We start from the raw sequence: 14,909 nt of genomic DNA, 5'->3' as shown, positions 1-14,909 counted from the left end.
AGAATAAATGTGTGTGTGAAAGATTTTGCCCAAAGGAAATGAGAAGCAATTAGACGTAAGAGAAATTAGTAATTATTTAAATTGATTGGTACAAAAAGGGAACACTTTAGACCCACGTGAGAGTACAGAATTGTGTGTATATGATTGTGTGAGTGGTTTTAGTTTATTTGGAGTTTGTGATGGAATAAGTTTGATACTGTGTGTTTGTGTGTGTTTGTGTGTGTGTGTGTGTGTGTGTGTGTGTGTGTGTGTGTGTGTGTGTGTGTGTGTGTGTGTGTGTGTGTGTGTGTGTGTGTGTGTGTGTGTGTGTGTGTGTGTGTGTGTGTGTGTATGTGTGTGTGTACAGTATGTGTGTGTGTGTGTATGTGTGTGTGTGTGTGTGTGTGTGTGTGTGTGTGTGTGTGTGTACAGTATGTGTGTGTGAGCGTGTGTGTGTGTGTGTGTGTGTGTGTGTGTGTGTGTGTGTGTGTGTATGCTTCCTGTAAATTGAAACATAGCTCATAGCCCCCTTATATTTGCATTTCATCTCTATTCCTCCTCCAACAGCCTGTGATCAACTCTCATTGGGTGTGGCAGCCATCTTTGGCCCCTCCCACAGCTCCTCGGCCAATGCGGTGCAGTCGATCTGCAACGCCCTGGGCGTGCCACACATCCAGACGCGCTGGAAGCACCAGGTGTCGGACAACCGGGACGCCTTCTACACCAGCCTCTACCCGGACTTCAGCTCTCTCAGCCGGGCCATCCTGCACCTGGTCAACTTCTTCAAGTGGAGGACCGTCACCGTGGTCTACGACGACAGCACAGGTGAGATGGAGGGATAGTGAGAAGGGGGAGAGAGAGAGAGAGAGAGAGAGAGAGAGTGAGAGAAACAGGGCCTTCCTGCACCTGGTCAACTTATTCAAGTGAAGGACTGTCACTCTGGTGTACGATGACAGCACAGGTGAGATGGAGGGATAGTGAGGAGGAGGGATGGAAGAAAAAATAAAGAAATAAAGGAAGAAAGAAAGAAAGAAGGAAGGAAAGAAAGAAAGACAACTTTGGGGTAAAAGAGGAGAGAGAGAGAGAGAGAGAGAGAAGAGGGAGGGTAGAAGAGAGATAACCATTCTGCACTTGGTCAAGTGGAGAGCCGTCACAATAGTTTATCATGACAGATGAGATGAAGAGATAGAGAGGAAGCCAGGGAGAGAGAGAGAGTTAAGGTAAGGAAAGAGGAATAGAGAGACTGATGTAGAGGATAGATGATGATGATAGATGTAGAGGAATGAGTGATTGAAGGATAGAAAAGAGAGAGAGAGAGAGAGAGAGAGAGACAAAAAAAATTCCTGCAGAGGGGTAGATGGAAGAAAAGAGACATCCGGCACCCGGTCAACTCCTTCAAGCAGAGGTCATCCACCATGGAGGACGATGAGAGGAGAGAGAGGGGGTGGAATGGCAGAGATAAGGGAGTGATTGATTAGAAGATGGTGTGAGTGAAGGGGGAGAGGGGGAGGAAAGAGAGAGGGAAAGAGGGAGAGAGATGAAGAGATTGAATTATGAGTGTGCTTGTGTGTGTGTGTGTGAGAGAGAGAGAGATAGAAAGAGAAAGAGAGAGAGGGAGAGAGGTAGAGAGATATAGAGATTAAATTATGTGTGTGTGTGTGTGTGTGTGTGTGTGTGTGTGTGTGTGTGTGTGTGTGTGTGTGAGAGAGAGAGAGAGAGAGAGAGAGAGAGAGAGTTGTTAAAATGGACACATAATAAGATGAAAGCGAGTAAAAGCACTAAGATTAGTGGTCTGTTTGAAGCAGACAGGGAGAGTAGAGGCAGAGGAATAAACTGACCCTCAGACTAGGAAACGTCTGTGTGCTGTCATAAAGTGTACTAACAGTATATTATCAAGACAATGAAATAATAAATAAATAAACAAACACTTAATTTTGCTTAATAAAATAACCGACAAACATATCAATGCATTATCTTCCAAAGAAACCAAACATATAGTATTAATTACCATTATAGAACAATGAATAATGGTTAGCTGTTGCTAAGTATAAGAGATCTTTGACCGTCAAAATGTAGGGATTGATCACCTTTTTTTAGTCTGGTTTCTGGTTCATCACCTTTTCTGTTATTTTGGTTGGTTCAAGAGATATGATGCAAAATACATAATTTGGTTACGGCAGAAATTATTTTGCAATGACTTCATTTCTGAAAATGTTCAGACTGTACATTACAAGTGAACCAATTTCACCTGAAATTTGGCACACATCACCCACACTAAAAGGGGAAATAGAATGATAGACAGAAAGGCAGACAGAAAGACAGAAGAAAGACAAAAGAGAAGAACAGGGGTAGAGATAGAATGATAGAGAGAGATTGAAAGAGAGAGAGAGAGGGGAGGCAGTGGAGGTATTAGTGTGACACCACCTCTTGCGTCTAGTGATGAAATATTGATGGCTGATGATGATGGGTTAGGGTACACTCTCAGATTCTCAGCATACGGAAGGGGAGGATCTCCCCAGGACATCTCACTGATTAACAGCATAGCCCACCATGGACAGCAGACCTTATCAGCAACGGGCCTGTGTTAATCAAGTCCTTTTCACACACACAAGCACACACACAAGCGCACACGCACGCACGCATGCACACACTCTATCTTTCTGTCACTCTATCACACACTCTCTCATTATCTCTCTTATGTATAACATTATTTCCACCTATGATTATTCATGATAAATAAATAATATGCCATAATATAATATAGCAATTAAACATTGACATACAGAATTAAGAATTGCATAGAAATAATAATATCATTATTAATACCAATATAATTAATCAATTATATATTATCAATTGTATGATATATTAAATGCAGTAATAACTATAGAATTCATAGAATTGTAGAATTCTAGGGTATTATTACTATATTCTGATGTGTTCATATGTTACTTCTGTGTGTAGTATACAACGGGGAGAGGATGTTTAGGAACCTCCGAGGAACATCAGTGATAACATGGGCCGAGGGAGACAGCATGGCGGCCTGTTCGGGCTAGTATCTCCATCTGGCCAGAGCCGGGTTGTGTACACTGGTTGGCATGATTGACATTTGTATGTTTTAGTATAACAGGCTTTGTCTTAGGTTTTGACTCGGTGACGGATCGAGGAAGCGACCCGAGGAGCATCTTCTGTCGGAAGGCTCAGCAGCCGCTTCTAATAACAACCACAACTGTTAGACTCTGCACAGTTTTACTGTTCGAGACTTAGCCTGTGTTCTGTTATTCCTTATTGTATGACAATAAATCATCATCTAATCGCCGATCCTGATCCCGCCGTCAAGCTTTATTGACCATCTTCAATACAGAAATTAGAACTAAAACACAACGCAACAACCAGAGAATCCTCCAATATAAATAAAGAGTTTGGTTCCAAAATGCTATAAATCTGTTTTTAAAAACATTGATAAGTCATGTTATTTAATTGTGTATCTCAGGTAATATTAATCATTTTGATTTGAAATTACATGGAAAACAAAAATGTAAAAAAGGATTCATGAAAAGGGAGGATATAGCATTTTGGAACCAAACTCTTCAAATATAAACATACTATATTATATTATCCATATAAAAATAAATAAAATAAACACACATTGTAAATATAAACATTACAAAAACATAATAAAAGATACATTATAAAACATAAACATACATTATACATAATTAATAACGGAGATTGAGTTAAAGAAGTGATTAGGATATAAAATTGAGATCTAACATTCTGGCCCTATAACAGTCTTACCCTGGAGCAATAGCCATCAGAGGTGTCTTATTGCATAGTTGCGTAGCCATATTCGGTGCCTTGATTTAAATCAGTCGTAAAGGCTGTGAAAACATAAAAAAATAAACCCTTCTCTGGGAGAAGCGGCGTCCGTAACACACTCACATCCTAGTGCCCATGGCGACCCAGGTGTGAAACCGAGCCGCTGTCATTTCCCAATTCTCCCCGCAGTGTTGTGCAGACTTTGTGCATAATGAGCATAAATGGAGCACCCAAAAAGTTCATACTGATTAGCTCGGTGAAGCATGCCAGCGCTCTTACTTAGAGAGACTGGACCTCGACATGGGCTAAGTGTTACGCTGTGATTTCTAATCACGTCCTGTTACAGGCAAATATCATAATGCCTAAGGCACAGCACACACAACTAGGAACAGAAATACACACACACTTAATCATAATCACATAATCACTTTCTGTTAGCCTGCACAAAAAGACAGACACACACACACACATGCACAAACACATGCACAAGCACACAGAGCACATAAGAACAAAAACAGACAAAAACCAAGAACACACACACAGATATTGTTTATCTCTTCTCCTCTCCCCTCTTCATTGAGTTTTGCTAAGCACAATTTGTTTTATAGCCTTTTTAACGATGATGGGTTTATGGATGCTTTTATATCCATCTTGACATGTACACTCATGAATAATACATATTGACTAATAGAGACTAATGTATCTTCTTTTAATTCCATTAGCGACTTTAGGTGCAGTGACTAGTAAAAATAATGACCTGCAGCCTCGACACGTCTCCTTGTTTGGAATTTGCCCGTTGCCATAGCTATCTATCGGATGCCGAGCTTCCACAGCACGTGTGACCAATCAGGTCTCACGCTCACTGTCCAATCAGGGAGTAGAGAAGGAACTCAGGGCATATAATTACAAAATGTGGTTTCAACTCAAAGACACAGGGTGTTAGCCTGACGAGCCAGACCCACATTAAAATGTAGGGTCTGGGCACTCACTGTTCGCAGTGCTCAGTCCGAGGGGCAGGATAATCGGTTGTCTTTCAAATTCCCTCTGCACGCAATAGGACAGCGCTACGAGTCCTATGCGTTTTCCCACCAACTGAGCTAGTTGGCTAGTTCAAACTTTTGCCAACTTAAAAAAAGCTTAACTCTTGTCACACTGTTGGCCAACAGCAACATCCATCTTCTTTGTTTTCAAGTAGCAGGGAATTCAAGCCAAACCGTTGCAACTCTGCCATCAATCATTATGTTAAGCCCGCCTAACGACTCTATACACAATTTGATTGGCCTGATAGAAGTTTAATTTTTCGAGCTCACAAGCCAACGAAGAGTTGCTAGACTAGCCCTGGAAGCAAATGTAATTTGCTGCCGCTAGGGTGCGTCTAGATTTCTAGGCTAACAGGGTGTGAATGACAAGGTTGGTATGTGTCCTGTATGTTGTTTCCAGGAACAAATAGGGACAAGACAGGGTAATACATGTTGCCTTGAATTGAATTGAGTTGAATTGCGCTGATGTCATAGAGGCAATTCAATGCTTTATGTGAATAAAAGCAAAAATAATAAATGTAATAAAAATAAATTAATTCACAATTGCATGTCATCATTAAAAATGTAATGTAGGGGGGCGCTGTGGCACAACAGGCTACAGCGCTCATACCCCACGGGGACCCAGGTTCGAATCCGACCTGCGGTCATATCCCGGTCCCACCCCATCTCTCTCTCCCACTTACTTCCTGTCTCACTCTTCACTGTCCTATACGAATAAAGGCAAAAAGCCCCCAAAAAAAATATGTATATATAAAAAATATAATGTACATTGCAAAATAAAACATAGAATTAAATATAGGATGAAACAGCACAGAATTAGCCCTTAACGTGTATATCTCTTTTCCATTCACTAGTTATGGCAAACAGACACTGTTATTTTGAGCGATTCTAGCTCTGAATTAGTCAGATCCGACAAACTTGAATTGGGCCGAATTCTTCCAGTGATGTCTGATTAGAACTCGTTACAATGATTGGATTTCTAGTTGGCTGTCTTGCAGTGTGAGCAGTCAAACGCACAGAGTGAGCAAAGCTATCACATCCAATTGAAACCTGTTATTGTATGTGTTTGCCTGACTTTAAATATAAAGAGCATTAGTACTGGAACTGGTACCAGTGTTTTTTAATGGATTCAGGAGCTAATCATATTAGTGAAGTCCCTCAAGGAACCCCATGACATTTTAATGAACATTAACTCATTAACTCTTACTGTTTTTAACCAAGGCACTGTATGAAAGCACATACACTATATACAGTATGAAACAAAGCCTAAAGTTCAAACCTTAGTTCCTGAGTTTCATCAGGTCTTTTACAGAGCCTTCTATTACACTTTTATAAACTATTAATAAAGTCTCTCTCTCACTCTTTCAATTTCATTTGAACATTATTAACATCGGACGGCTTGAGTGATATATCTCCTCACTGCCCTTTACATATTAATACCGTCCTTCAAATTTAATTTCTCATCAGAGACATTTTAAAGGTAATTTCCTCCCTGGAGCCGACAGTTGAATAAACCACATACCCTAGACAGCCCTTCCACTGTGTGATTTACTATAAAGGATGCACAGTAGCAAATCCTATAGCAGAAATATGATTTAAGATTGTGATGAATCAAAATAAAGTCTAATAGTGATAGTCTACATATGCTTGGCAATGGAATTCCATGAACTATTACCTGTTATAACATTCTAAAGTCTACAAAATCCATAGACTTATCATCATAACTCAATAACAGTGCTATACTATAAAAAGCCTATCATTCCATATTGTAAAGGCTGAAGTAGTCTGTGAAGGACAGTGATGTTGGAAACTCTATTGCGGTAATACAGTTTTTTTCAAATGCTTACACACTAAATCTTTGCTTGTCACACAATTTTCTAAACATGTCTTCCAAACATCATAACCCCACATCAAATCTGCAAAACCATACACAAATTCTCAATGTTTGACTCAGTTTTCAATTTACTAAAACACATTTTGCAAAACACCACACACAATTTTCTACTTAAGACACAAAAATCTAACCGGAAGTAACTTGATTTCGTTTTTCAAACACAACTCATCAAAATGCCACACTAAATCACCAGTGCTTCACTCTCTCTCTTCACATGTGTAAACACTCATTACTTTACATCCAATCATTGCCTTTACATCCAATCATTGCCTTAGTATAGGCCTATGAGTAGACATACTGTACTCTCTATGTAGGTATGGACCCTCTCAATCTGCTTCTAGAGGATTTATGGTTTAAATGTTCAGAACCAATGCAGATACTTTGAAAGGAATGATCTACAAAAAGTCGACTTTATGTACAGTAAAACTTGTCTTTTTTACTATATTTTTGTGTCTCCCTAAGTTACCATTAGCTCAATATTTTTTTTCTATAGACCTATGAATACATACACCCCCCCCCCCCCCCACACACACACACACACACACACACACATAAACACAGACACACACACTTTTCTTTGGAAAAATCAAAGTAATTTTGATAGTGGTCAGTCATTTCCGTCAAAATCAGCTTTTTCAGAACTCCATGTACATCTGGTGGTCATTGTATTTTGCTTTGCTTTGTTCTTGTTGGCTGTAAAATACTGTATTTGCAACAGCAAATTATTTGTGAAAAATCACTATTTTTGGTTTCAATAATACTGTGTATTTCAACTTCTCTATGTACCGTAACTTTCACTCTTGTATGGAAATACATAAAGCCTATGAAAGACAGAAGAGCGTTAGGTTTAGAGCAACAGTGTGTAAATGATGTATCCAAAATGTCATATTATGACAAAAGTGTTTGTAATGTGAGGTGAATGTTTGCTTTAAATATGTGTTTTTGACATTTTGAATGTTGTGTATCATTTTGCTGGAGATTTGAGGCATTTTGCATTTTGTGTGAGCAATTGTGGGTTTTGTGTGTGGAGTTTTGAAAAATAGACACAGAGTTTTGAAAACGTGTGTAAACAATTGTAAAAAACTGTAAGGCAGTGACATGATTGTCAGTAGCAGTGCTAATTTGTGTGCAGCCTGTAGCAGTGATATGATACTCTATGAAGGGTTCTTCTCCACAGGGCTGATTCGGCTGCAGGAGCTGATCAAGGCTCCGTCGCGCTACAACATCCGTCTGAAGATTCGTCAGCTGCCCGCCGAGACCAAGGACGCCAAGCCCTTGCTCAAGGAGATGAAGAAGGCCAAGGAGTTCCATGTCATCTTCGACTGCGGACATGAGATGGCTGCTTGGATTCTCAAACAGGCAAGGAGCACATGTGCAGACACACACATACACACACACACACACACACACACACACACACACACACACACACACACACACACACATGACTCATGTTTATGTTTTTGTTTGATATTTAAGTAAATATTAAGAAGTCATCAAATGACCTATGCTTTTCCCTACAGGCTCTCTCCATGGGCATGATGACAGAGTACTATCACTTCATATTTACCACGCTGGTGAGTACACATACACACAAACACTAACACATGCACAGACACACACACACTTTCTCATGGGCACACACACACATACACGTGCACACACACACATACAGTACACGTGCACACACACACACACACACACAAACACACAAACACACACACAATCACTCTCTTGATATTTTTCATATTATTTTATGTCCAAGTGATTGACAATATTTTGGGTGGAGATAGGAGGTGCTAAAATTTAAAATATACTGGCAGAACAAAAGTTCATGTCAAGCCCTGATATCATCGCCCAAAACTACATACACACACACACACACACAAACACACACAATCACTCTCTTGATCTTTTTCGGTGTTTGATGTCCCAGTGATTGATAGTCTCTTTTTTTGGCGGGGGATGCTGAAAAGCAGGATGGCGAATTTCACTGACAGAACAAAAGTTTGTGAGTTCACATCAAACCCTGCACTGTGTTATCACCCCCAAAAAAATAAATAAAAAAACTCTCTCCTAGCGTTCAAGCCAGTCATGCTGCAAGTAGACAAGCCTTTCATCTAAAAACAGAAACAGAAGGGGTCTTTTTGACAGGAAAGAAAGGGGCTTCTGAAGCTCTGGATCTTTTTGATGTTATTTTCTGTATCAGAATTATCATTTTAGACAGAAGAACCCGCTCAACTCCAGCCTTAGATTGTAGACTTCAGGAAGTCACAGACCATGAGAACCGCAGAACAGAGCTTGGAGAATCAGGAACCTGAGACGATTGTTAGGACTCTGTAGAGACGGTCACAGGGCTTTGTGACAAATTCTGTAGGATTCCAGATGTCTTGAATGCACCATTACTCTCACAGCAGCTCTCTTTTACTGAATCAGTGTGAGTAACAAAGAGCATATGTATTTGACATTACATCAAAACAATTACTAACGACTCATTCATTTTTAATGATTTAGACCAAACAAATGTTTTCAGTGTGATGGATTTAAGAAACCACAGACTTGTTGTAATTTCCTTCAACTCTGTTGCCTGAGTGCTATACATTATGGATAGTAAAACAACAAACATAATGTCAACATTCTCAAATAATAAGCAATGCTTCTTGTGAGTCACTTTGGATGAGCTACGTATGCTATATGTGTAGTTTTATGGTCCTCTTCTGCGTCAGGGAGAGAGAAAGAAAGAGAGAGAGAGAGAGAGAGAGAGAGAGAGAGGAGGGGAGAGAGAGATCATCAAAGTGAATGAAATCAAAGAGAATCGTCCGCTCTGTAATGAAATATTCTCTTTGGCTGTTTGTTCTATTGTCACGGAAGCTCCGCTGACTCCAGAACAAATGTGGACGAGTTCTAGAACAGATTTAATCTCAGTCAGATCAGGACCAGAGCCAGGCCACATCTGAGCCACGATCAGCTCAGGAAGTGCTTCAAGCTCCACACGCTCAGTCCAGGCTACACTCTCTAACTCGCTAAGCTCCAGGATTGATCTGTCTAGTCTCCCTCAAGCCTTCTGTACTCGCTTATTTTTCCCTTTCATTTCTTTTCATTCAACTCTGCTCTGCACTAGGGCTGTTTTTGGATCTAAACTGGCCCATATTGGGGTGATATCAGAGGCAGGGAAGTGCCAGGTCAAGGTCAGATCAAGGTCATATCAGTATTAGATCAGAGCCAGATCTGAGGCAAATCTATCTATACAGCTACTATCTGTATTTACTTTTTTTTTTAAAACTGTACTGACTTTTTTTTTTAGCTCTTATCAGAACAGGGTCTTGTCAGAGTGAGGCCAGTGGAGCCGGACCTAAACTGTGTCTAGAGACTCTAGACAGATAGGGCCAGATGTACGTACATTTGCGAACGTAGCGTTATCAGCGTCATGGACAAACCGCAGATTGCGAACGCTGTCAGACCCAAGTTTCCGTCGTATTTATCAAACTAGTGTAAACTGCGCCTTTCTCTGCCTTTCTCCGCCCATACAGTAAACGCAATTTACGAACGTCCACAACTGAATGGCAGAGCCTATACAAGCGCAGTTGAATGAAGTTAACTGATGACAACATTAAAAAGAATCAAACGTTCATGATCATGAAATTATACCATACATGATAAGATGTCAACAAGCAGGGAGATAATGAAGATCAGTAGTTTTACTCAAAGTACTTGTGCACATAGGCTATGGAAAATTGGTCAAATCTAGCAAGTAGGAAAGTTTAAGTGAATGACGTGAAAGTGAAAGTAAGACATTCGAAAGGCCAACGAAAGTTAAGGTTGCTTTTGATAGTACAAATACTTACATAACTGGTGCTCTAAATAGCGATTCTGTTGTCTTTGAAAGGTTCTCTTATTGACGCATTGAACTGCAATTTGGATTAACACCTGCTTTTACAAGGCGGAAGTATTTAGGCACAGAATAGACGTGCGTTTTCAGGAGCAGTCTTTGTACATACCGCGGAATACATAATTAGGCGCTCTTTACTCTTCCCCTCCCATCTTTTTACGCTAAACTCCCACTTTCCTCTGGATCCTTCCATGAATGCATATGCATGACACGAAAAACGCAATTAGCCATGATCAGCTCCCGCGACAGGCAGTTTGCGCTTTTACATCATTGCGGCCTGTTTGTACATACAATGATTTTACACGCACGTTGCGAAACAAATACGCCTGAAATGGGCGCAAACGCGTTAGTACATCTGGCCCATAGTTTGTTCCTGTGCAAGTCCTCTGCTCTGTGCCAGCTGCCTGAGTGAGTGTGTTGTCCTTGCAGGATCTGTTTGCGCTGGACATGGAACCATACCGCTACAGTGGTGTGAACATGACGGGCTTTAGGATCCTGAACACGGAGAGCACGCAGGTCACCTCCATCATTGAGAAGTGGTCCATGGAGAGACTGCAGGCGCCGCCCAAACCAGACTCCGGGCTGCTGGACGGCTTCATGACGGTAAAGAGATGTGATCACACACACGCTCACACATATTCACGGACACAGAAACACACACACACACTCACACACACACACACTTGTGTGAATGCAGGCGCCATCCAAACTGGACTGCGGGCTGCTGGACGGCTCCATGATGGTAAAGAGATGTGATCACATGCGCGCTCACACATACTCACGGGCACAGACACACACTTACACACAGATAAGCACACACAATCACACATAACCATACACACACACACACACACACACACACACACACACACACACACACACACACACACACACACACACACACACACACACACACACCCAAACACTCTTGGGCACAGAGACATACTTAAACACAGACAAGCATACCCACAAACACATGTATTCACACACACACACACACACACACACACACACACACACACACACACACACACACACACACACACACACACACACACACACACACACCTGCGGGCACAGACACAGACAAGCATGCCCACTAACACATGTGCTTAGGGATACAAGATGAATTCATGAGTATGAAAAATGTGCATAGAAAGAGAGGTAGAAAACAACCATCTTTTCAGGGATATTAACCTAGCATGTAGCTCCACACACACACACAAACACAAACACACACACACACACACACACACACACACACACACACACACATTTAGAGAGTGGATTGAGTGGGTGTATGAAACCGTCACAGTTCTCCAACCTACAGTATATTTTATGGGGTTAGGATCAGAGGCTAGTGTTTTTTCACGGAAAAATCTATAGTGTGGATAAGCATATGCCTTTACTGTGTGTGTGTGTGTGTGTGTGTGTGTGTGTGTGTGTGTGTGTGTGTGTTGTTTGTATGTGTGTGTGCATCTGTGTGTCCCATGTTTCCTTGTAGAGTATGAAGTCTTTTTACACGTCTGTAACTCACCTGTAATGTTGAGATAAATTCAGCTCATTTGTGGCATTCCACTGCACACATACACAATGAAAACAGTATACATTCTGTCACTTACAATAAAATTGACACAAATGCGTACGCATACAACTCTCTCTCTCTTTCTCTCTCTATCTCTCCCACACACACACACAAACACACACACACACACACACACACACACACACACACACACACACACACACACACACACACACACACACACACACACACAAAGACACAAAAACACACACCCCCTCCTATTTGTCACACACACAAACCCACATTCATTCATACCCACGCACTGTGAATGAGATTGCTTACACAAGAGTATTTCAAAGCCCTCCGCCTGCGAGCGAGAGTGAGTCGCAGTCAGAGAGATGGGCTGCTCCACTCCACAGGAGGAAACACCACGCAGAGTCCCCAGCATCCAAACGAATAAGCCTCACTCCTATCGACCCGTCCGCCTGTTTACACAAGCGCTTTTTTAAAAAGCCTTTCCTGTTAACAGCGGTGGAGAGAAGATACTTTGCTCATCTCCAACATAAAACAGAACAAAGACACGCATAGTATCCCATGCACAAGATGGCTGATGTCAACTCAGTGGTGCTGCTGTAGTTTGGCATTGCCTTTCACTTCCAAAAGTTGGGCTGCTCGATTATAGCAAAAATCATCACGATTATTTAGGTCAGTATTGAAATCACTATTTAGAAATGACTGCTCATTTACCTGCAATTATTGCATTTTCTCTGATTATGAGCTTTACCTTTAATGATGGATTTTCAAATTGTCATTGCAAAATGGATTGTAGCAAAATAATATTTTTTTCTCCACTCTGTTGTTTATAATCAGTGGAAGGCAAAATTGTGATTGAAATGAAAACTCCATTAATCACTCAGCCTTATTCCAAGAGTCTTGAAGGGACATAGAATGTACAGTAGGTATGTAGACAGGCATGGCATGATATGGGAAATAACACCCTGTGAAGGCCTTTGAATGAGCAGCAACCAGTGCCAACTTTAATCAATTTTACTGAGCTCATTGCTATGAGGTAATCTTAGCAGTGAGATAGTGTTGAACCATTCAGAGGCTGTCTGGAGACTGTCCTTTTGATTTGGTTGGCGTAAAAGCTTTAAAGGCTTACGCGCAATACATCTCTGGGATTGTTGAAATAAATAAACTCACATTTTGGGAGCTACCTTCACAGTTTTGAATGACATCTATCATGTTCTACATCTTGTAACAGAAGCATGATGGAGATAGCAGATCATTGACGGCCACTGCTCGTGTTTGGACTCCTTCCCCCATGCACAGAGCTAGCTTCACGTAAACGTCGAGTTGATGGATGGTGGAGCTGCAGATCTAAACGTTTGAGGCCGAATGTGTATCGACAACACAGTGTACCCACAGTGCGCATTAATAAATGGCCTGTCTTGAGCTTGGGGAGGGAGGGAGCCCTGACAAGCTGAAACTACAGTCATCCATTTAACCTCTGCTCTCATAGCCAGTACAGTGCAGCCGGTGTGCTCTGAATGGGCCTCGTAGGCTGTGCTGCTGCCACCCTCACCCATGCAGCCACAGGCGACTAAAGGTGTACCGTTACACCGGTGTGACGGGAATGTTGGGAAATGAACGTTCTGAAGAATATCTGGGTTCATTGAATTCAACATAGAATTTTAGAACCTTTGAATTGTTGCGGAACGGAATCTTATGTTAGAATGTTCAAAAACCCACACCTTTAAGGGTTAAAAATGATCCATTCATTTCATTCCATCCTTGAGTGTACCGTCAGTCTATCAGCTCCAGGAGCATCTAACCCATCGTGACCTATGGGAAGAGTTTGCGCCTGGGTTTAGGGTTTGAAGCATAGTGCTGAGACTGCCCTGGTTAAGGTCGTAATTCAGGGGTTTTCAACCAGTGGTCTGTGGCTCACTTGTGGTCTGCGAGGACATTGCTGGTGGTCCCTGACCATGGATTTAGTAATGTAGTTGTAATGTGGGAATGAGTATTTTTATTCAGTGGTGGTCCTGGCGTTACATAATTAGTCAGAATGGTGGTCCCTGGTTCACAATCAGTTGAAACCCCCTGTCGTAAATGACCGACTCCTAGCTGCTGACACAGGCCATGTCAGCATCCTTATCCCCCTCGACCCCACAGCTGCCTTCGTTACTGTCCATCACTGTCCACTGTAACCCATCTAGAAACATTACTCGGCCTCTTTGGCACACCACTTTCCTGTTTTGAATCTTCTCACAGCGGGAGAACAGTTTGTCTCGATAGGTAACTCTAGGGCCCCTACAGTTCTGTTCTATAGGACCTTTGCTATTCATTATCTCCATCCTCCCCCAGTCCCCCTTGGCTGCATCTCATATGCTTCTAAAACAGGAACATTTACAGTTAGACATTCCTGGTGACTACACCACTACCTCTGCTGAGGGAAAAGAAACCGTCCGTGGTGCACACCTACGTGTGCTGTGTACACTGTGTCTGTGTTTCTTTGTTCTCTTGAGTGTACAGTGTCCTCTGTGTTTTTCTATCTGTTCATATGTACTCTATAGTGTCCTTGAAGTAAAAAAAAGAAACTGTACAGTGCCCTTAGGTATCTTGAAAGGCACTTATAAATTAAATGTATTATTATTATTACTATTATTATTATTATTTACTTGAAGGCTATTGACTATTAATGTGCTCCATATAAAGTGACTCATTCATACACTCATATTTAATAATGTTGACCATATTCTT

At 41.4% G+C, this 14,909-nt stretch overlaps 1 protein-coding gene across 3 annotated transcripts in view; it reads left to right on the top strand.

Annotated features, from left to right (window-relative positions):
• LOC125299005 (glutamate receptor ionotropic, kainate 2-like) overlaps positions 1-14,909 on the top strand; it is a 67,909-nt gene that overhangs the window by 16,253 nt on the left and 36,747 nt on the right. For 2 of the 3 annotated variants that reach the window (XM_048250025.1, XM_048250027.1), the window contains exons 3-6: positions 547-804; positions 7,895-8,091; positions 8,256-8,309; positions 11,051-11,224. In XM_048250025.1, the coding sequence (XP_048105982.1) occupies positions 547-804; positions 7,895-8,091; positions 8,256-8,309; positions 11,051-11,224 (683 nt within the window). The remainder of the gene's footprint in view (positions 1-546; positions 805-7,894; positions 8,092-8,255; positions 8,310-11,050; positions 11,225-14,909) is intronic. The other variant, XM_048250026.1, reaches the window with a different exon arrangement.

This window comes from Alosa alosa, chromosome 8, assembly GCF_017589495.1.
Source record: "Alosa alosa isolate M-15738 ecotype Scorff River chromosome 8, AALO_Geno_1.1, whole genome shotgun sequence".
Lineage (NCBI taxonomy): Eukaryota > Metazoa > Chordata > Actinopteri > Clupeiformes > Clupeidae > Alosa > Alosa alosa.
This window is presented reverse-complemented; position numbering and strand designations above follow the sequence as displayed.